Source organism: Armigeres subalbatus, chromosome 2 (assembly GCF_024139115.2).
Source record: "Armigeres subalbatus isolate Guangzhou_Male chromosome 2, GZ_Asu_2, whole genome shotgun sequence".
Lineage (NCBI taxonomy): Eukaryota > Metazoa > Arthropoda > Insecta > Diptera > Culicidae > Armigeres > Armigeres subalbatus.
The window spans coordinates 97,209,442-97,232,848 of record NC_085140.1 but is presented as its reverse complement, the minus strand read 5'-3'; the positions used below and the strand labels follow the sequence as shown (position 1 = coordinate 97,232,848).

The 23,407-nt window shown below is 36.4% G+C and overlaps 1 protein-coding gene across 2 annotated transcripts in view; it reads right to left on the bottom strand.

Moving 5' to 3' along the window:
* LOC134210235 (protein dead ringer) overlaps window positions 1-20,871 on the bottom strand; it is a 274,077-nt gene extending 253,206 nt beyond the window's left edge. For both annotated transcript variants that reach the window (XM_062686279.1, XM_062686280.1), the window contains exons 1-3: window positions 20,635-20,871; window positions 10,971-11,455; window positions 10,804-10,904 (exon numbers count right to left, since the gene is read on the bottom strand). In XM_062686279.1, coding sequence (XP_062542263.1) covers window positions 10,804-10,904; window positions 10,971-11,455; window positions 20,635-20,687 — 639 coding nt within the window. In that variant the 5' untranslated portion in view covers window positions 20,688-20,871. The remainder of the gene's footprint in view (window positions 1-10,803; window positions 10,905-10,970; window positions 11,456-20,634) is intronic.
* Window positions 20,872-23,407: the final 2,536 nt, after the last annotated feature.

Sequence of the window (23,407 nt, the reverse complement as noted above, 5' to 3'; positions counted from 1 at the left end):
GAGTATTGAATAGTGCGTAATGTCAAGAGAGTGGCGAAAAATGACATGAAGCGAACAGCGAGAGATGAGGAATGAGACAATGCTTACATCTGATAAGCAATAACTCACGTCTTATAAGGTGTAAAGTAAGAATTAAAAAAATAGAAGTGAGCAGTGAGAAATGAAAATTCAGAGGTGAGCAGTGAGCAATGAGAAGTGAGAAGTCTTCTTCTTCTTATTGGCATTACATCCCTACACTGGGACAGAGCCGCCTCGCAGCTTAGTGTTCATTAAGCTCTTCCACAGTTATTAACTGCGAGGTTTCTAAGCCAAGTTACCATTTTTGCATTCGTATATCATGAGGCTAACACGATGATACTTTTATGCCCAGGGAAGTCGAGACAATTTCCAATCCGAAAATTGTCTAGACTGGCACCGGGAATCGAACCCAGCCACCCTCAGCATGGTCTTGCTTTGTAGCCGCGCGTCTTACCGCACGGCTAAGGAGGGCCCTAGAAGTGAGAAGTGAGATGTGAAAATTAGTTAGTAAATTAGTGAGAAGTGAGAAGTGATGAGTGAGCAGTGAGAAGTGAGGAGGGAGAAGTGAGGAGGAAGAGGTGACAAGCGAACAGTGAGAAATGAGAAGTAGGAAATTAGAAGTGAGGAGTGAGAAGAAAGAGGTAGAAGTAAAAAAAGGAAAACTGAAAGCTGTTAGCTTTCAGAAAAGGGGGCTCCCATACAAATGAAACCGAAATTTCTGCATAACTCGAGAACTAATCAAACAAACGGAATCATATATGGTATATTGAGGTTTATGAAGACAATAAATGTTCCTATGGTGACTTGAGACCCCTCCTCTGGAGATTTATTAATCGTTTTCTAAATAAATTACGAATGTAAAAAAAATCAGAGAATCAATCAATTTTAGGTGAAACGAAGTTCGTCGGGTCTGCTGTAGTATGAAATAATTTGCCTCCACGACCGCCCCATATAAAGGAGTGGCGAAAACTACCAAAAGGCTAATTTCCGATTTAGGCGTGTAAAATGTGATGACACAGCTTATAACCTATATTTGAACCGTTTGTTTGAGAAACTGCATATGTAACATTTTTGGCCAAAATGAGATTTTTATATATTCTGAATCCTCGTCCAAAAATATGTAATCTGGCAAAAAATACGAAAAAAAAATTTTTGTTCAGGAATGTATGATAAAATTTTCGTTTGTTTGAGAAACTGCATATGTCCACGTACTTTGAAGAGCAATTGTGGAGTACTGCTTACATTTTTTGCACTGAAAGTGTCCCAGGGTGTTGAGTTTTGCCGAAAACTATTTCTCGGGTACTTTTTCAAAACGGCGTATGTCGCAAATCGTAAACAAACCCGTTTTTAACAGCATATGGCATTAAATTCATCTAAAAATGTGTATATCTTCAAAGCTACATGAAAATGTGTTTTTAAAAATGTAAATCAATTTTTTTCAAAACGGTGTAACATCATTGTTGAAAATATTGCACATACACCGCTTAGCAGAAAATGTACTTTAAAAAGTTTTTTCGAACAACTAAATAGTTTAAAACATGCGTCTGCTTGTACTTTTTCATCACTGATTTCAAAATTAAACATGTTGCTTGAATATTCTGATTTTCGTTAAGAAAAACATTTTACGTTGTTTTTCTGCAGCAAATGTTGTTACGTCGTGTTGTAAGTGTTGCAATTTTTTTGTCGCATGTGCGTGAAACGTTTCAACTTGACGCAACATTTCGACGTATCAACAATGCAGCGTACGGAGCAGCGTAACATTTCGACGAAAGTAGCATGACCTCGGTCATGCTGACGTATCAAAACGACGTATGTGATTTATCTGTTGCAGAACGTTGTAACATATATTTTTATCAAAATAACTGAAATGTTCACACGCAGTGTAGATTTCAGGGTCAGTGACGATGAACCTTTTCATAATGTATCGTTGAGGTGTATTCAATTGCAATAAAAATGTTTAGTTTCTAAATAGGAATAAAAATAAATTCTGAAAACTTCCAAGCTCATTTTCTCAGCTTGATCAAAATGTTACATACGCCGATTTGGAAAAGTTCCCGAGATTTATCTGTATCGAAGAAATCGAAAGATTCGATGCAAGTTTGTTCAAAAACAGTTTTTTGTTGTTTTCTCGAAATAGTGTAAAATGGACTTATGCAGTTTCTCAAACAAATGATTCATTTTTATAATCAAGGCGGTTTTTATTTTCTATTTTTTTAGGGAGGGGTGGGGGCGTTTAGAGAAGGGAAATCAAGCAGCTTTACCATATTTTCGTCCCAAAAGTAACAAATTTATTTATCATTACAAAGCTCTTAAGCAGATCTATGCAATAGGCTTGATTATATCAGACACAGATATCGAGTCATAGAACATTGACTCATGGAGGTTTGACTGTATTCCTTTTTTCTTCTTCCTTATTCATTCTCCTTCTTCCTCTTCCTTTTCCTTATTTTTTCTTTCTTTTTCCTTCTTCCTTCGTCCATCTTCCTTCTTCCTCCTTGTTTCTGCATTTTTCCATCATCTATCGGTCGGTGTTAGGTGCACCAGAACAAGAAAGGCTACGGACGAGCGTAGAGGCCGCGCGCGTTCAATTTCAACCCGTTTTTAATGTGTTAGTTTGTAAGCAAAAATGTTAAGTTAAGATCCAAATAAATGTATTGTCGTAAAGTGTGCTTTTAGATAAATAAATGTAGTTTTTCTGTGAAACGGTTGATGTAAACTCGAGTGTTATTTTAGTGGCAAAGGAAGAAAAACAGTCCCAGATTCCCAGACTTTGAGTCATGGTGCTGGTGGAGAAAAGAAGAATCCACCGATTAGTTTAGCCTGTGTTGTTATGGTCAGATAACGTTGAGTGTTGGAGGGCTGAACGATAATTATCGAAGGCGGAAAGAAGGCAAACAGTTCCCCGACACATTTCTCGCTTAACTTTTCAAAAGGACCTAAGTAACATTTTTTTCATGAATTTATTTGAATAGCGCAATCAATAGCTTTCATGTTGTTCTGTTGATTGCGCTATTCAAATAAATTCATGAAAAAAATGTTACTTAGGTCCTTTTGAAAAGTTAAGCGAGATTTGTTCTGCCTTTTTGTTTCCTACCTACTTGCAGAGAAACGAGAAAATCTAACCCCGAAAAATGTTCATGAAGCTTCACGAAACATTCGGGTAAATTTGTAGATCCGCGTAATACAACATCACAACATGCTTTTCACGTATGTTTGAGCAAGAACACAATTGTTTATTGTTATTGAGCTCATTTTATTCAATTTCGAAAACAAAAACTTTCGAAGCAAGCACAAAAATATCGGGCAGCTTATTTCTCACTTTTCTTTGTTCACTACGAACATCTTACTTTTCACTTCTCTTAATAAGGAACCGAATATCGGCACCAACATTTCAAAAGGGCGTAACTGCTTTTGTCAACAAAAGCTTCTCACGTCGCTGGTGGGTTAATATGAGCCCACCCTCGCAATCCAATACCACTGATGGAAGCATCGAATCCTCTTCTTTTATTTAATGGTGCTGGATTGCGTGGGTGAGCACAAATTAGTCCACCAGAAACGTGAGAAGCTCTTATTTACAAAAGCAGTTTCGCCCTTTTGAAATGTTGGTGCCGATATCAACTATTCGGCCAAATGATTTTTCCGGCCATATGGCATTCGACCAAATTACCCTAAACCCTCTGATCAATCAGTGATTTGCAACCATTGATATGTACACTGTACAGTCAGTCTAAGCTAATATAAGCTAATATCCAATATCCAAATTCGTGGTACTTATGATGATGCCCCTTAGTTGGGAGTCTCTATTTAGGGGTCGTACACTAATTACGTAAGCCTTTATGGGGTGAGAGTGGGTCTGCTATTTTCTTACGTTCCATATAAATAAAAAAATATTTGTATAGGAAAAATCTTACATGGGGGAGGGGGGTTGAAAAATCCAGAAAAAATGCTTACGTAATTAGTGTACGGCCACTTAAGTTAGCGCTACATCAACAATTCCGTCCCTCTTCGGAGGTGCAAATCTTCTTCTGGTTAATAGAGACTTCGATGGATTTTCGAGATTAATATATCAATCGACTAAGCAAATCTCCAGCAATTCGTCACTTTTTTAAACTTTTGATAGTTTACGATAAACTATTGAAAATTTCAATTGTTGTCCTACCCAGTAAACATATCAGAACCAACCAATCGCATTCATGCATTCCCAACACGGACATCAGAATGACGTAAGTTACGGGCCTTGTGACCCACCGTTTCATTTTCTCCGGGTATAGAAAGAACGATGATTCACGCTCGCTCATTTCTACGTACGATGATCCACTGTGAGTGGTCACGGAGAGCGGGAACGGTGAGAGCACAGAACGATGGCATTGGTAGCGGTCCTAGAATTGAAAGGGGTGGTTTCTGCATCTGTAGCGGTTAAGTGGCAAACTATCGAGTGGCTATCGTCGGCTTCAGCGGCACTGCATTGAAATTTTATTGCATGGTTCTGGATCTGGTTTTGTTGCAGGACTAATAAATTGGTTCTTTTCAGGACCACCATTGGGGGGAGATGCTACAAATATTTATTGGGATGGATGGCATCAGTGGCGGCAAAGTGAAATTTTCTCAAGATTCTGATTTGGTTTTGTTACTTTTTGTGACTGGGAAGGCGAATTATTGGAAATCCATCGGTTCTTTTAATTACCCCAGACGGCAGCAAAATCACGAGCGTGCGTCAGCAGGAGAAGCCGCAAAAATGTATACGCATGGATGGAAATAAAACCTGAAACAAGCAGCAGACTACCTACTAAAATAATAATCTTTAGGGGAAAATTCACTTGACTGCTACTATCCATGCGAATAATTTTCTGCAGCGTCTCTCTCTGACACGCGCTCGTGACTCTGCTACCGATGGAAAGTATATGCCATCACCAAGCGAATAATTTGTACTTTGGTCAAAATTCGTCTCGCCTTAAATTATGGCTTAAGAGCTGATGACAGCCAATCGATGGTACTTCAGACGCCACCGTTGTAGAAACGTGCTCTACCGCGCTGCCGCCACAGCCGCCATCGTAGCGAAACAGGCAAGATAACTTCATCTGAGTACAATGTTAAAAAATTTCAAACTTCCATTTACTTCCACTATCTCCGACTATACTCCGACAACATCGTCGATAACAGTCGATAACATAACACTGAAGAAGTTTTCAAGTAGAAAACGAAATACGTATCTGATGATACATTAGTGATTATAGTGGAAGTAAATGGAAGTTTGAAATTTTTTAGCCTTGTAAAATTTTCCCTAAGACGCTCAATATTAATTATTTCATCTGAGTGCTGCTGATGTCGACGACGACGACCGCACGATCCGATCCGGAATCGGCGGGAATAAAATTTCCGGCAGTAGCTCCGCCGTTGTCGATGGTGGGACCGCGGTCTTCTCTTCGCGACATATTGAACGACATGGCCCGCGCGCGCGGAAAAGTTGCCTTCTTGTAATCAATAACGTTAACCCTTTAGCCACGCCTCTTTGGGGAGTGTTGCAGTTATACAATATTTGCCCTCATACCGATCAACAAAGCAACTGGACTAATTGATTATAACAAAACTGCTTTTCTTCCGCGTGCGTGGCATTTCATTTGGTCTCAGTCCCGTCACAAACTAATCGGTTCTTCTCAGGACCACTATTTTATACAAGGGAAGGTTGTTGTGTGAAGAATTTTGTTCAAAGTGCAAATTAACCGCTTTGCGACGGCATAATGTTGCCGTCCGTAGCAGAATCACGAGGAAGAAGCGCATCGGAGAGAGATGCTACAAATATTTATTCGTATCAGTGGTCGCATTTCTTTCTTCTAGTTGGAACCGTTTTGGAACGCTGCAAAACGAAGGACTTCCACGTTTCAAAAGTGTATTTCACTTATTGTGCCACCCTAAAATGTTATTGGAAGTTCGAGCAATACTCTTTAGGGTATTTTATAGACCGACCATAGGGGTCCTCCTTAGCCGTGTGGTAAGACGCGCGACTACAAAGCAAGACCTTGCTGAGGGTGGCTGGGTTCGATTGCCAGTGCCGGTCTAGGTAATTTTCGGGTTGGAAATTGTCTCGACTCGACTAATGCAAAAATGGTAACTTGGTTTAGAAACCTCACAGTTAATAATTGTGGAAGTGCTTAATGAACACTAAGCTGCGAGGCGGCTCTGTCCCAGTGTGGGGATGTAATGCCAATAAAAAGAAGAAGAAGACCATAGTTAAGGAAAGAAAAGTGGGTCTCTTGTGGTTCTTTTGTGCGTTAATTGGCGACCATTTACATGAGTCTGCTACGACCACATAATGGTCGTTTGGCATAATTCTGCCTTCTTTATGTCATGGGCTGTTCTTTGGGTCATTTATGTATAACGTCCATTATGCCTAACGGGTACACCCCATTCACATAATATTTGCTCACAGAAAAAAAATACGTTTCTTTGGGCAAGATTTTCGAACCTCCTTGAATGCCTTTCACGGTGCTCCCCTGACCATTATTAACAAAAAAATCTCCATCAAAACTAATACCCGGAGCTGAATTCTGGGGCTATACTGCATCTCTGGCCGAAATTTGAAAAAAAATCGTAGGACCCGTTTTGGAGTTACGCCCTTTTTAAGACGTAACTGATATATATCGAAGAAATTCACAGGATTCTGTTTCAACACGAGCTAAATTTTCTAAGTTGTATCCCCATCTAAAATGATTATCGTATATAAATAATCATCTGACTTTTCTCTGGATTATTAGTGGTTTTAGGAACATGTTGCATGGATTTTGGTCATAAATTAAAGCCACACTATCAAAAATTCAACCGAAACAAAATCGTGTGAAAAACAGAATTCTGTGTATAACATCTCATCAAATACATATTTCTCAACTTCCAAGGCATCGTCAGCGATAAAAAAAGATTTTTTTTGTTATAGCCATTAGAATTCTATACAAAATTGTTGACTATGACGATAAGTAATATGAGATTTGTCTAAGAACATTTAAAAATAAGATTAGCTTCATCTTAAGTCTACATTCAATTCTAGCCAACTACGTATGATTAACCCTTTTTATTTATGTTTAAATTAAATGGACAATATCAAATGCACACATATCTTCTTTTCGCAATAAATTTCAGCTCGCAAGAGATGGGTTTTATACAACTTCGGCGTATATGTCGATATATACTCTTTGTGCCATCCCTGCCCATGGCCGAATGTATTAAAAAATCCTTTTATATGAAACTTTGGGATATGATATTTGGAGGTCTTCGGAAGATCCTAACTTTCCCAGGAGACAACGAACTTATCAATTGCGACATAGAATCCAGGTGAAGGTTTATATGAGGAGTTGCAAACATTTTGAAAATGCTTCAAAACCTTTAAACAAAAACCACAGATGTCATTCACATAGGGTAATTGTACCACTATTAATAACATGCTCCGATAACGCCAATAACTTTAGATTTAGAGAAATGACGTATTAGAAAAAAGTTTTAAGGTCCATTAAGGGCTACTTGTTTATATAAAAACACAATTGTACATAACATGTGACAAAAGTTATTCTATATAAAAGTTATTGATTTCAACTTGATACGTGTCATTTCCAATGCTCTCGTGCATGCTTACTGCTGAAAAAAATAACAAAAATGAGAGCAACGCAATTTGCTCTTCAATTCTATGTTTTTGATTGTATTTTCGGGCGTTTGGTCTTTTCGGGCGAATGGAATTCGGGCGTTTGTCATTCAGGCGGATGGAATTCGGGCAAGTGCCATTCGGGCGTTTGTGATAGAACCCTCCTGGTAGTTGGTCAACCCCAAGGACTTTGTTGTTTTTCATCCGGACAATCTCCTCCTAAATTTCTTGGAGATCCGGAGCCGGAAAACGTATGTCCTGCGCGCTTGCTCCCAAGTTTGCCACCATGCCGCCATCGTTCTCTGCCACATCGCCATTCAGATGCTCTTCGTAGTGCTGTCGCCACCTTTGGATCACCTCACGCTCGTTCTTAAGAAGGTTCCTGTTTACGTCCTTACCCATATCGGGCTGTGGCACGTGGCCGTTACGTGAACGGTTTAACTTATTATAGAACTTTCGTGCGTTATTAGCGCGGTACAGTTGCTCCGACTCTTCACGGACTCGATCTTCATGCTAGCGCTGTGCGATACTCTTACGGGGAAGAAAGTGCTTCGGACTTCCATGCCACGGGAAGCTACAAAGACGTTCTAACATAGTCTAAATTGAATTTATTATTCTATCTAGAGGGAAATAGGCCTCGAACGACCTTGTGTTCCTATATTTCGCCGAGTGACCTTACATCAACTCACCAAAGCGATCGTCCAACATGTTCACTCCTATCAGAAGGTGATACTCAGTTGTCCGCATGTCCCTTGGCACATGTCATAGATCATGTGCATTCGCCCTTGTTTTGCACTCTTTGGAGCTTTAGATGGTGTGTTCTTGCACAACACTCTCAGACCTGCATTCTGGGAGGAAGAATTGTTTGTAGCTTGCAAGCTTGTTTCGTGTCAGGTGCGTGACTTGCGGGTGATCAATTTGTACAGCACAGCAAAACGTTGCATTTGGTAACAGTTTTGTCGATCTGCTGGCTGAAAATGTGCTTGCTGTCTAGTGTTAGACCAAAATAATCCGCCGTTGGCCCATTCTACAGGTTCGCCGTTTGAAACGATTTTACAATCTGCAGCCGGAACAGTTCTTGAGGATTGAGAATGATGCAAGATCCCGAGTAGCACAATTTAGGTCGATTTGGTTGAAACTCATTTATGACTGGATTTGGTCATACATAGGTCTCAGTAACTCATTTATGACAAACGTGCTGCTTGGGATGATGGTCTGGGTCTTCGTAAAGGTAAAGAACTCTGCCAGGAACTGTAGACCTTGTTGGTGCTTCGATGCGAGAGCTCTGACCACTCTACCATTGTAGATGAAGTGTCGTGTGCGAACCACAGTAAAAACCAAACTGTGCCTCGAGCAAGATGTTGTTTTGTTCGGCAGATTCGAGTATTCTGCGGTAAATCACTTTTTCAAACAGCTTAAATAAAGCCGAAAGAAAATTAGTGAGTCGATAGCTTTTGGAGATTGAGTCCTTCCCAGGTTGCCGGATTGCGATCACAAAACTTGTTTGCTGTTATCATAATTGATGAAATCTGAGATGGAAACTAAAGAATGAGAAAATAATTCTAAAATGTAAAATAACTGCAATGAATAATTTATTTTCCCGATTCTTATTTGGAATTACACCATTTAACTGTCTTTAACTTGTATTCCTCTGAAATACACATACAAACATACTCTATCAGCAGCATGGCAGTGGCAGACATATCCGTGCAATCAATTTATAATTAACTAAGTACTAGATTGTTTCATCTTTAGATAAAATAAGATCAGCGATGTCAGTATGTCCATAAATAACCTTAACTAGAATAAAGGTAACTCAAATTTCGACCCATTATTTTCCCCTTTCATAGACCACCGATACCCTCGTACCAACAACTTTACACGGTTCACGAATCACTTTTCAGCATCTTCCTCTCTATCTGTCGACAATCAACGTTCCGCATCGATAATCGTGTTTGACAACCTCCTGCGGATCTTCCCATCAGCGAGCGCGAGCGAGATCGACGGCGGGAAAATTGATCACAACCGATATCGGGAACACGCTGATTTCCTTCTGCTCCACAGCGCGCACGGCTTGCTGTCCGTGTGTTGCACAAATAAACTTCAATTTACGTTTCTATTTATTTTAATTCAAATCCTCTGCACGCCCCCATCCCCAAAACCCATCTCTCCCGTTCGTCCGTGATTGCCAACAGCCTCTGCGTTAATCAACCGTCATTAGTTGTGGCTCGAAGATGGCGTACACAACGCCAAACGGCTTGGCAGAACGGACTTGAACGGGACCTGCAATGCAGGAAGATGATCAAGATCGACAAGAAATTTCAAATGCATCGATGTTTTGCTTTCTTCGCGATTTGGAGAAATCGTTCCCATCTGCGCTGGTTGCAGCCGATGATGAATATTCATCATCGAGCGATCCGGCACTTATCGAATCGTCCGTCAAGTATTGGGTGGTGTGGACGTACTTGGTGTAATTTTCTTCCTGGACAATCAGGGTTTCAACTTAGGAATGTCCCACTCAAGAATTGAGACGATAATTGCTCGAACAGGTAGTAAATGCCTGAGTGACAAATGAGAACAAAATGGAATCAATATTTGATATAACAATATCCCGATTTAATTTGATTTTTCTAGTACACATTTCACACACCACAATATTTTTTGTCGAATTTATTTACAATCATTTTTCTCAAAAATATTCTGATTTTAAAGTCTACTCCGGTAATCGGGTAATCAAGCACCCGACGAGAGAATAAATTATCAACGTTTGGACGGAGCACCTTCCCGCCTCTGCCACTTGAGCACTTTCTTACGCAAATTGCAATTAATCAGCCAGTTATTCAGGCAATTTGTCTTGCCGTCCTCGATTCGTTATGTTTACATTCTGTTGTGTCGAGGTGTGCAAAATTTATGACAAACCGGACAGGAGGGGAAAATTGATTGCTGTTTTAATACAGCCGATCAAATAACCACGTCCCATCAATTGCAAAACCAATCAGCACGGTCGATGACGGAAGATGATGACCGCAGTAACAATGTTCGCCGTTTTTCGACATTTTATTGCGAACCTGAACCTACGCGACTAGTTGGGTTTGAAGGCAAGTGAGGTGCTTTTGGATTGGAAATACAGAATCGGAGACAAATGTAGAGGCACTTACCTGTCTGACTTGTTTGAACTGCTCTTCAAAGCTCCAGCCGTTGTTCTGCTGTGAAGAATTGGACGTCTCGCTGGACGTGGACGAACTCGAACCGGCAGCTCCTTTCGGAAGAGAATCCAAATTATTCGCAATGAATCACCAACTATTTTTTCTTTAGTCTCACTTACCGTCCTTGTTGACCGGTGGAGCATTGGGCAGCGTAAACGTGTAACCGCTCCCATTATTGTTCCCAGTGCCCGCACCTGTGACCCCTGCACTATTTTGTCCCGCAACCCTATGATCCCCAACGGCACTACCCCCAACACTTCCAACCGCCCCACCCCCAAACAAATTCCCACTTCCGGTTTGATGTTGCTGTTGTTGTTGTTGTTGCTGCAGCTGCTGCTGCTGCTGTTGCAATGCACCGGCACCGAAACTGGCGTGCAGCGCCGCAAAATCACTCTGATCGCCCATTCCGAGTCCCACCTTCATGTCGCGCACTTGCATCTTCAGCTTCTCCAGCACATCCCCGTGGCCACCGAGCCCGGCAGCTGCTGCCGCTGCTGCGGCCGCCGTCAACCCTGACAGATTTGGCACGTTCATGTTCAACGCCGAGAGGTTCCCGAGCACGCCGAGCGGGAGGTTCTGACCGAACTGGGCCGTGTGGGTGCCGCTGGAACGAGAAAGAGGTTGATTTGTTAGAAGGGGACGAGTGGCGTTCGGGCAGGTGGGTGTTCAAACATATATAGAAATCATAACTAAAGAACGGTGTTTATCAATTTGAAAATCCGGTAATTAGTTCAAAACTGCAAAAATCTTCTCAGTTCTTTGGTGCTTCAGTTTTCAAGTTCTTGAATTCGGGTTACTTTAGTTCCATATTTAGATGTTCTTTTCCCCAACTCGGGCGAATGTCAGTTTGGCCGAATAGTGGATTTTGATAACTCAGATTGTGAGTAGTGAAGGTGAGATATGATAAGTGAATAGTGAGAATTGCGAATAATTTAGTAAAAAGTGAGACATTTCGCATTTCTCACTTCACATAAACAATAAGACGTTAGAAATAGGAAGTGACAAATGAGAATTGAAAAGTAAACAGTTAGATAAGAATTGAGCACTAAGAAGTAAGGAGTGAGAAATGGAATGCGAGATGTGAGAAGTAAAAAATCTAAATCGAGAAGTGAGAATTGAGCAGTTTGAAGTAAGAGTTAGCTATAAGAAATGAGAAGTGAGATGTTGGAAATAAAAATCGAGAAGTGAGAATTGAGCACTGAGAAGTAAACAGTTAGCTATAGGAATTTGGAAGTGAGATGCGAGATGCGAGTAGTGTGAAACAAAAATCGAAAAGTAAGAAATGAGAAGAAATAAGCGAAAAAAAGAGAACGGATAAGTGAAATGTACGAAATAAGGAATAAGAAGTGATAATCGTGAGTAGCGTGGGGGACCGAAATCCGTCCGCTTCTTGAGATATCAATAAATTAAAGAGGGTTAAAGGTACTTAATTTGGAAATAATTTATTTTATCCTGTTCAGATACTTGATATTAAGTTTTTAAAGCATTGAAGTAGGCTTGAAGCCTAAACAACAATAATCAAAAACAAATATTCATCCTCCAAACGCGGAGTTTCTATGGCCATTTTTTTGCAGGTAGAACACAATTTCACCAAAAGTAACTGTGTTTTAATTGCTAATTGTGAATCATTATATAAGATAAGCGGAATACAAATCGAAGGGATCGCTTCTCAAGGTGCGGATTGAATAATTTACAGTGGTAGTTCAATCAAAGTTGATTGCCTATGTTCTGAAAACTCATATGTGAATATGTACATTGTGTGGAAGTTTTTGATTTGAAAAATGTATTGCAGGAAACCACTTTCCTTTCGATTGGACTCGAACCCTCAGTGGTATTTTAGTCAATCAGACTGCTTCAATTTGAATATTTAGTTGAAAAATAGCTGTACGGAATTCGATTCAGGAGTAGTTGATTTAATTTATAATTTTATCATGTTTTTCGAAGTTTTTAATGTGTAAGTGTGAAACACTTCAAAAATAGAAGCCTTCATGCTCCTAGACCTAGTCATTGACTAACGTTTCATTTGCATTCGATTTCTATTTTCTAGTGACTTTTTCATATACTAAGGTGCTTAAGTATACGGATTTTAATGCCCCACGGTATTGAATGATGAGAAGAGAGAAATAAGAATTTGAAAATAAAAAATAAGAAGAGAAATGTGAATAAATAAGTAATAAATCAATCCTTCCTTTTTCCTTTTTTTCTATTTTTTTCTTCTTATCTTTCATTTCTTTCTGCTTTTCCTTTATCTTTTTAAGCATTTCTTTTTGCTTCTTTCTTCCTCCTCACTTCTCCTTCTTTATTCTACCTCCTCCTTTCAACTTTCTTCATTTATATCTTCGCCCTTATTCTTCATTCTTTCTTATCCTTTTAATTACTTTCTTCTTCCTTTATCCTTCTCTCTACTTCGTCCTTCCTTGGTCCTTCTTTATCTTCCTTCTTCTTTATCCTTTGTTATTTCTTCCTCCTCCCATCCCTCTACATTTTTCCTTCTTCCTCCATTATTCTTATTTCTTCCTTCACCTTTCATCCTTTATACTACTTTCTTATTCCTTCTTCATTTTTCACTCTTATATCTTCCAGCTTCAGTCTTTGCTCTTCCTGTTTTTCATTCTACTTTTTTAATCTTCGTTCTTCGTTACTCCTTCTTCTTCCCTCCTAATGCTATGTTTAATCTTTTTTCTCCCTTCTTTATTCCTCATTCTTCTTTCTTTCTTCTTCCTTTTCATTATTTATTTTTCCATTTTCTTTTTTCTTCCATCTCAATTATCCCTATTTGAATCCTTCTTCCTATGTGTTTCTTCATCTTTTATTTCTATTTCATATTTTAGTTTTCTTTCATTCCATTTTCCTTTCTCGTTTTTTGTTTTATTTCTTTATTCTTTTCTTGTTTTTTTTTTTACTTTTTCTTTCTTGTGTTTCTTCTTATCTCTTTTTCTTTTATCCTTAGTCCTTTTCATTTGTTTTTTTTTCTTTTTTCTTAATCCTTCCTAATTCTTCTTCTTTTTTCACTTCTTTTTGCCAATTTTCTATTTTCTTTTTTCAATTTTCAATTTTCAATTTTCAATTTTCAATTTTCAATTTTCAATTTTCAATTTTCAATTTTCAATTTTCAATTTTCAATTTTCAATTTTCAATTTTCAATTTTCAATTTTTAATTTTCAATTTTCAATTTTCAATTTTCAATTTTCAATTTTCAATTTTCAATTTTCAATTTTCAATTTTCAATTTTCAATTTTCAATTTTCAATTTTCAATTTTCAATTTTCAATTTTCAATTTTCAATTTTCAATTTTCAATTTTCAATTTTCAATTTTCAATTTTCAATTTTCAATTTTCAATTTTCAATTTTCAATTTTCAATTTTCAATTTTCAATTTTCAATTTTCAATTTTCAATTTTCAATTTTCAATTTTCAATTTTCAATTTTCAATTTTCAATTTTCAATTTTCAATTTTCAATTTTCAATTTTCAATTTTCAATTTTCAATTTTCAATTTTCAATTTTCAATTTTCAATTTTCAATTTTCAATTTTCAATTTTCAATTTTCAATTTTCAATTTTCAATTTTCAATTTTCAATTTTCAATTTTCAATTTTCAATTTTCAATTTTCAATTTTCAATTTTCAATTTTCAATTTTCAATTTTCAATTTTCAATTTTCAATTTTCAATTTTCAATTTTCAATTTTCAATTTTCTATTTTCAATTATCAATTATCAATTATCAATTATCAATTATCAATTATCAATTTTCAATTTTCAATTTTCAATTTTCAATTTTCAATTTTCAATTTTCAATTTTCAATTTTCAATTTTCAATTTTCAATTTTCAATTTTCAATTTTCAATTTTCAATTTTCAATTTTCAATTTTCAATTTTCAATTTTCAATTTTCAATTTTCAATTTTCAATTTTCAATTTTCAATTTTCAATTTTCAATTTTCAATTTTCAATTTTCAATTTTCAATTTTCAATTTTCAATTTTCAATTTTCAATTTTCAATTTTCAATTTTCAATTTTCAATTTTCAATTTTCAATTTTCAATTTTCAATTTTCAATTTTCAATTTTCAATTTTCAATTTTCAATTTTCAATTTTCAATTTTCAATTTTCAATTTTCAATTTTCAATTTTCAATTTTCAATTTTCAATTTTCAATTTTCAATTTTCAATTTTCAATTTTCAATTTTCAATTTTCAATTTTCAATTTTCAATTTTCAATTTTCAATTTTCAATTTTCAATTTTCAATTTTCAATTTTCAATTTTCAATTTTCAATTTTCAATTTTCAATTTTCAATTTTCAATTTTCAATTTTCAATTTTCAATTTTCAATTTTCAATTTTCAATTTTCAATTTTCAATTTTCAATTTTCAATTTTCAATTTTCAATTTTCAATTTACAATTTACAATTTTCAATTTTCAATTTTCAATTTTCAATTTTCAATTTTCAATTTTCAATTTTCAATTTTCAATTTTCAATTTTCAATTTTCAATTTTCAATTATCAATTTTCAATTTTCAATTTTCAATTTTCAATTTTCAATTTTCAATTTTCAATTTCCATATTTTCTTATTTTCCATTTTCATTTTTATTTCTTTATTCTTTTCTTGTTTTTCTTTTTTGCATTTTTTTCTTGTGTTTCTTCTTAGTTCTTTTTCTTTTATCCTCAGTCCTTTTAATTTGTTATTTTTCCTTTTTATCTTAATCTTTCCTAATTTTTCCACTTCTTTTTGCCAATTTTCTATTTTCTTATTTCTATTTTCAATTTTCAATTTTCAATTTTCAATTTTCAATTTTCAATTTTCAATTTTCAATTTTCAATTTTCAATTTTCAATTTTCAATTTTCAATTTTCAATTTTCAATTTTCAATTCTCAATTTTCAATTTTCAATTTTCAATTTTCAATTTTCAATTTTCAATTTTCAATTTTCAATTTTCAATTTTCAATTTTCAATTTTCAATTTTCAATTTTCAATTTTCAATTTTCAATTTTCAATTTTCAATTTTCAATTTTCAATTTTCAATTTTCAATTTTCAATTTTCAATTTTCAATTTTCAATTTTTAATTTTCAATTTTCAATTTTCAATTTTCAATTTTCAATTTTCAATTTTCAATTTGCAATTTGCAATTTTCAATTTTCAATTTTCAATTTTCAATTTTCAATTTTCAATTTTCAATTTTCAATTTTCAATTTTCAATTTTCAATTTTCTATTCCATGTTTTCCATATTTTCCATATTTTCCATATTTTGCATATTTTCCATATTTTCCATATTTTCCATATTTTCCATATTTTCCATATTTTCCATATTTTCCATATTTTCCATATTTTCCATATTTTCCATATTTTCCATACTTTCCATATTTTCTATATTTTCTATATTTTTCATATTTTCCATATTCCCTTCTTATTTTCCATTTTCATTTTCTTTTCCCGTTTTCAATTATTCATTTTCCATTTTCTTCCTTTTACCATTTTACGTTTTTTTATTTTTCATATTCCTTCTTTTTTTCAGTTTCTATTTTCTTTTTTTCTGTCTGTGTGTGTGTTTGTGTGTGTGTCTGTGCGCACCCACGTACCAAAATGTAGCAAAAGTGTCACTCATTTTTCGGGCACCTATCCTCAACCGATTTGCTCGCAATAAGTTGCATTCGACTTCGTAGACCTCTATCCCATTGTTTCCTATTGAAAATTGGCGAGATCGTACTATGATCAAAATACTTTTTTTACGGAATAATCGCGTAAAAAAGTGTCACTCATTTTTCCAGCACTAGTCCTCAACCGATTTGCTTGCAACAAGTTGCATTCGCCGCTACCATTGTTTCCTATTGAAAATTGGCCAAATCGGACTATGGGCTCAAAAGAAATGGCCAAAATACTATTTTTTATAATGCACGAGAAAGGCACCATCACCGCTAGGTGGATTAATCAGGGTTTTTATTTTTCTTCTTCCTTATTTGATACGCAAACTTCTTTCCTTCTTCGATATCACTCTCCCTTTCTCCATTTCTCCTTTTTTGTTTCTAATTACTTCTTCCATATTCTTTCTCATTTCTACTTTTCCTACATTCTTCCATCTTCTGTCCTCCTTTCTGTTACTTCCTTCTTGAATTTTCCTTCATTGTTACCACTTTTTTTTTCTTTTTACTTGCGTCTTTTTTGTTTCTTCATCTCTTTTTTACTTCCTCCGTCTTGTTTCTTTATTCCTTCTTCCTTTAAACTTCTTTCTTTTCTCTGCATCTTTTCTTCTAAAAGCTTTTTTTTTCTCCTTTTTCTTTCTTTCATAGTTATTCTTTTTTTATATTCTCCATCATTCTTCTTTCTTCTATCTTCCTTCCTCCTACTTCCTTCTTGAGTTTTCCTTCCTTTTTTTTACTTCCTTCGTTTCTCTTTTTTATTCCTTGTTCCTTTTACCTTCTTTCTTCTTCCTTCTGCATTTTTTTCATCTTAAAACTTTTTTGATTCTCCTTTTTCTTCCTTCTATGGTCATTCTTTATTCTTCCTTTTACCTTTCTTCTACTTCCTTCATCTTTTGGCTACTCCCATCTCCTTTTTATTTTGTCCTTCTTTAATCTAGCTTCTTTTTTCTTTCTTCCTTTTCCGTCTTTCTTCTTTTTTCTTCCTTTTTTTTTCTTTCTTCCTCCTTCTTCCATCTTTTTTCGTCATTCTTCTTCCATTCACTTCATCCCTAATTTTTCTTTTTTCTGCCTTCTTTCTTCATTCTTCCTTCTCATTTAACCCTTACTCCTTCTTTCTTACTTCTTTTTCCGTTTTCTTATTTTCACTTCATTCTACCTCCTATATTCTTCCTTCTTTCTCCTTTTTTCCGTCCTCATTCTTCCTTCGTATTTCTTTCTCTTTCATTCATTTTCTTTCTTCTGTCTCATTTCGCATTTCTCACCTCACCCTTCTTTTGCGCACTACCCAATCATTACATTTCACTTCTCCCTTTTCACTACTCATTTTTCACTTCTCAGCTTACAATAACCTCATCTCACTACTAATTTTTAATTTCTCACTTCACAAACGTAAGTAAAAAAATCGATTATTCGCCCGAATGCCGTTCTTCGACCATCTTCGATTCCTAAGTTCTTCAGTTATTCAGACTTTTAGTTTTCCGAATCTTCAGTTATTTTAGAGATTTTTAGTTCTATGATCTTTGCATTTCTCTGGCAGTTTTACAGCTTTTTAGTTATTCAGTTCCTCCTATTTTTCTTTTAGTTTTTCTGTTTTTACATTTCTTCGGTTCTATAGTTCTCCATTTTTTCCATATCCTCGGTTCTACATTTCCTCATATCTTCTCATATAGCAGTTATTCTAATGTAATTCCTTGGTTCCAGTTTTTCAGTTTCTTCGTCTCTTTAACACTTCAGTTTTTTAGTTTTGCATTTCTTCAGTTCTCCAATTTCTCAGTTTTCAATTTCTTTAGTTGAACATTTCTTCATTTCTTTAGCTTTTCAGCTCAACAGCTTTTCAGTTACTTAATTTTTCATTCTTTCATCTTTTCACATCTTAAGTTTTCAATACAGATTTTTTAATCCTCGGTTGTTTACTTTAGCAGTTCTTAAATTCTTCAGTTTAGTTTTTTAATTCTTAAGTTTTTTAGTTCTTTACTTTTTTAGTGTTATGGATCTTCAGTTTTTTAGTTATACATGTCATTAGCTCTTCTTTTCTTCATTTTCTTGGATCTCGATTATTTGTTTCTGCGGATTTTCAGTTTTTCAATTCTACAGCTCATTAATGCTTCAATTCTTCACCAATTCATGTATCGAGTGTTCAAACTCTTCAGTTTTTCAGTTCTTAAGTTCAGTTTTTCAATTCGCATAAAGTTTGTTTCTCCGGTTCCTCAATTACCAAATTCTTCAGTAATTATCTTCTGCTTTCTAGATTTAACGTTTTTCAGCTCTAAAATTTTCCAGTTCTTCAATTTTTCTGTTTTCCAATTAAATTCGACAGTGGTTTGATTCATCAGTTCTTCATTTATAAAGTTTTTCAAGACGACGGAGGTTCTTCATAGCTTAGTAGGGAAAGCACCTGTCTAGCATACTGGGGTCGTGCGATCATACCCCACCGAAGCAAGTGGTTACCCTCCAATACATTTTTCGAACTAAATCTTTCACATGTTGTGCAATTGCACACATCGAATTCCAGACATAGTAATTAATTTCCACTCCGGGTGGCTTATGCCCGGAATATAGGCAATTGACTTTGATTGTGCGAAAGTATTCAGTTTTTCATTTCTTCAGTTCTTCAGCTCTTATATTCTCCAGTTCTCCCGTATTTTAGTTCTCCGGTTCTTCAGTTCCCATCAGTTTATTTGTTTTCTTATACTTGATTTCTTTATTTCTGAGGTTCATCATTTATTCGGTTCTTTAGTTTATAATTTTTCTATTTTTTTTTCTTCAGTTCTTCATTTCTTCGGTTCTTCAGTTCTTTAGTTCATCAGTCTTTTATTTCTTAATTTCATTATTTCTATGATCTTTACTGCCGTCAAACGCATAGTTTTCCCATGTTGATTTTAGTTGGTGTCCTTCTTACAGGCCTGGTGGCCAACAAAAGAATCCATCAATGGATTTAAAAACTACAAATGATTGCTGGCAAGCCTAGCCATGATGTCCGATAAAGAAATAACTTGTCCGAGCAAATGCGACACCCTTAATACAGTGGGAATGGCATCGTAAAAAACGAAATGGGACAACTTTATTGGTTTATTGATTTCTTCATTTCATCAGTTATGCGATTCTTCAGTTCTTCCATTCTTCAGCTCTACAGATCTTCATTTCTTCAGTTCTTTAGTTCATTTCTTCAATTCTACAGTGGTCTTCTGAATCTTCGCTTTGTCAGTTCCTCAGTTCTTGAACTATTCAGTTACTCAGCTTCCCAGTTCTCCAGTTGTTTGGGTGTTCAGTTCTTCAGTTATACAGTTATTAATTTCTTTAGTTCTTCAGCTGTTCAATTCTACAGTTCCTCAATTCTTTTTCTATTCTTCAGCTATTCAGTTTTTTAGTTTTTCAGTTCTTTAGTTTGTAGGTTATTTATTTCCTAAATTCTTCAGTGCTTCGGTTCCTAAGTTGATCAGTTTTTAGTACCGTTTTGGCTCAAATCCCGAACATGACTCATATTCCGAACACCGTCGTTTTTGCACCGAAAAACTAAGAATTTCCACGGTACGGAGGATCAAGATTGCAAAAGAATTCAAGACCCTATTGATAAAACTAAGAACATGGTTCAAAATACCGTTTAAATGCGAGTGTTCGGAACATGAGTCATGTTCAGAATTTGAGTCAAAACGGTACTTCATTTTTACAAGCTCCTCATCTGTGCAGTTATTCAATTCCCCAGTTAATCAGTTTTTAATTCTTTAGATCTTTACTAATTTAGTTATTTTTAAATATCCAGTTCTTGGAGTTTCTCAGCCCTACAATTTCTTAGGCTTTCAGGTTTGATTTTTCTGATTTGTATCATGTGAGAGAGTGCTCAACACACTCCGTCTTTCTTTCTGCAGCTGGGAAAAATTTTCACATTTGTATGCTCAGTAAAACCGAAAAATGATATTCCGGTGAATTGACATTTGTTGTTTGGTGAAAGTTCGTCTATGCGGATTTTGGTAAAAAATATAAAAACTACTAAAAGAATAAAAACATTGAGAAAAAAAAATATACCCAAACTGCCCGCGACTTGAAACAAATTAATCATAAAATAATTAAACCAGACGCGACGATTTGCTTGGCTCGCACCCAAATGCAATTGGTCAGTTCAGAATGAACACCCTTGGCTCGAACCTTACCTCAACTCTGAGTGATGATCTGGACTGCGGCCAAACTCCATCCCGGATGTCATGCTCCTGCTCTGTTGGGTGTCTGCTGGCTGCACAAGCTGTGGCTGCGTCTCTGCTCCCGCAAGTCCTTCCCCCACGATGAACTGACTCACATTAATGTCTTTTGATTCACCTTTCCCAACGGACTCATCGAACGGCCATGCACGATGATGATCCTGGCGTTGATCGTCTCCGACGAAAGTCTACGTGGAAGAGAGCACATAAATTGAAATTAGCATCGTCGTGTGGAAAATGATTAATCGTAAGGGCGGGCGTCAAATGGTTCCGAAGTGTTTATTATTAGGTAAGGTCGCAATCATACTTGGATTGAACACCACGGCACCACAAGGCCTCCCCATCGGACTATTTCAATCAATTTGCTGTGAGCCGTCGAGAACGAGCTGCTTACAATGTATTGCGGTGTGGTGCGCCCCAAGTGGATGACAGCCCTCTTCGAGAACGGAGAAAGAAGACGAACACAGTCGGGGAAAATTGATGGTGTGAAATATATTTCGGTTGCGCGACGCCACCAAGCGATTAGGTCGCGAGATGAGTGCAAGCTCGTATGAATTTGCCGGCGAGGGATTTCGAAGTGCTGGGAGGGAGCAAGCGGAGTAAACGAGCGATAAAGATGTTGATCACTGAATAACGACAAAATGCTGCGGTTTAATGGGGTTGGAGCTTAAGTGAGGATTTCAAGTCATATAAAAGTGTCAAATTAATGGATTTAATGAGGATTTTATAGCTGCCGGTATTTGGAGGGAAAGCGGCTCTACACAAAGACACCGATTGAGTAGACAAATTATCTACCTGATCAGCTTGAACAGTTGAAGAAGATGATACGGATGAAAGCAGACTTGATGACAATGCTTCGGTTCCAGTTCTTCATCGCATAACTCCCATGTTCATCTTATCAAAAACAAAATAATAAAGCGAAAATTTCTATGTCTTTTATTTTTACGAAATTGTTTTATTAATTGAGGACATAATCATAGGGAAGGAGAAAATCATTAATCCCTGAAACATATCGAATTTATCGCCAGTTATAATTCCACCTGGCAGCTACGAACGCACGTCAAAATTACACCCTACAGGACATCGCTCCATCGTGAAATATAGTTTCTTGACCTGTCCTGTCGTCGTCGTCGTCGTCGTCGTCTTGTGAGCATGATATTTGATCTACCTTCGGGCTGTTTGCCTTATGGATCGTTGTCGAGCTCCGCCGTCGGTCATCGTTACCCTTTCTTCCGTCTTCCGTGGCGCACCTCGCTGTATTGTAACAGTATTGTACACACGCTCGTTGCCTCATAATTTCATTCCATTATTATTTAATTATGCCCAACACACAACTGCTGTGACTGTGATGAGGAAGACCACGGTCGGCGATGGCATTTTCGCAGGAAAAGGAGTGTTTGTCACAAAGTCGTCCTCTACACAAAGCCGGCTCTCTTCATCTGAATAACGAGCGACATCTGGTTCGGTTGAAGCCAATCGAATGGTGCGATCCAGGTCGTACATCCTCTGGAAGTGTGGTGGAGCGCGGCGTCGACCGATGAGGTGGGACCACTTTATTATTGATTCACATTAAATACGTGACTTGAACGCGGTTCAAACTACATCGAGGTTCGACAAAATCAATAGCATTCAAACCGTAAATTGTGAATGGAAAAAAGCTTGAATAATTCATTTTGATGTTTACGACTTGTTTCAAACGCTTAAAGTTCACAATTTTGATAAATTTTTCCAAGTATCTTTCTCAAAATGTCTGTCGTCTGTAGTACAGGTCAGCCTCGATATAAAGCTTTTTTTCGTTTCGTTGCTTTATAAAAAAAAATAATGTCATTTATTTCTGAAGATTTCTAATACTTTTCGCCAAAGCAGGCGCTTAATGATATGTATAAGAAAAGCTTATAAGGGAGAACAGTGCATAATGCACCCCAGGGTCAAAATGACCTCACTGACAAAATCACTCATACAATTTTTTGTAGGACATTTATGAACGAATAAAAAAAATCGTCAAATGTTACGTAAAACATGCCTTTACAAAACTACCGTCATCTGGGGTGCAATGGGTCAAATGGGGATGAGAATGGGTCACTGTTTCAACTACTTTGAATGCTTGTAGAATAGATTGAATGTACCTGAGGGCAAGAAGACTAAAATATAAGAGACCTTTCTGAACGATTTATAAAGCCACCCCAATTATAATAAAAAATAAAGCCACCCCAATTATAAAAATACAGGTTATAAATTGTGTATTCATCAAATTTTACACGTCCAAATCGAAAATCAGCATTGTGGTAGTTTTGGCCGCTCCTTTATATGGGGCTGTCCTATTGTGGGTTGGGACGAGGAGTTAACATCCTCAATGTACACGTTACAAAAGCCTAACTTCTACAGGGCTAGGTACAGCGCCGGCCACGTTCTTACAGTAATGTGGGAACATAAGGAATACCATTGTAACCCGAAGCACCTTCTTTCCCCGCAAAAATATCCACAAGGCCACATGGAGATCACCTAACCAAGAAACGGAAAACCAAATCGACCACGTTCTAATGGACGGTAAATTCTTCTCCGACATCACGAACGTCCACACTTACCGCAGTGCGAATATTGAATCCGACCAATACCTTGTTGCAGTATGCATGCGCTCAAAACTCTCGACGATGTACAATACGCGTCGTAGTCGAACGGCGCGACGTAACATTGGGTGCGGAACAGAAAAAAAACTCGATTTTCTGGA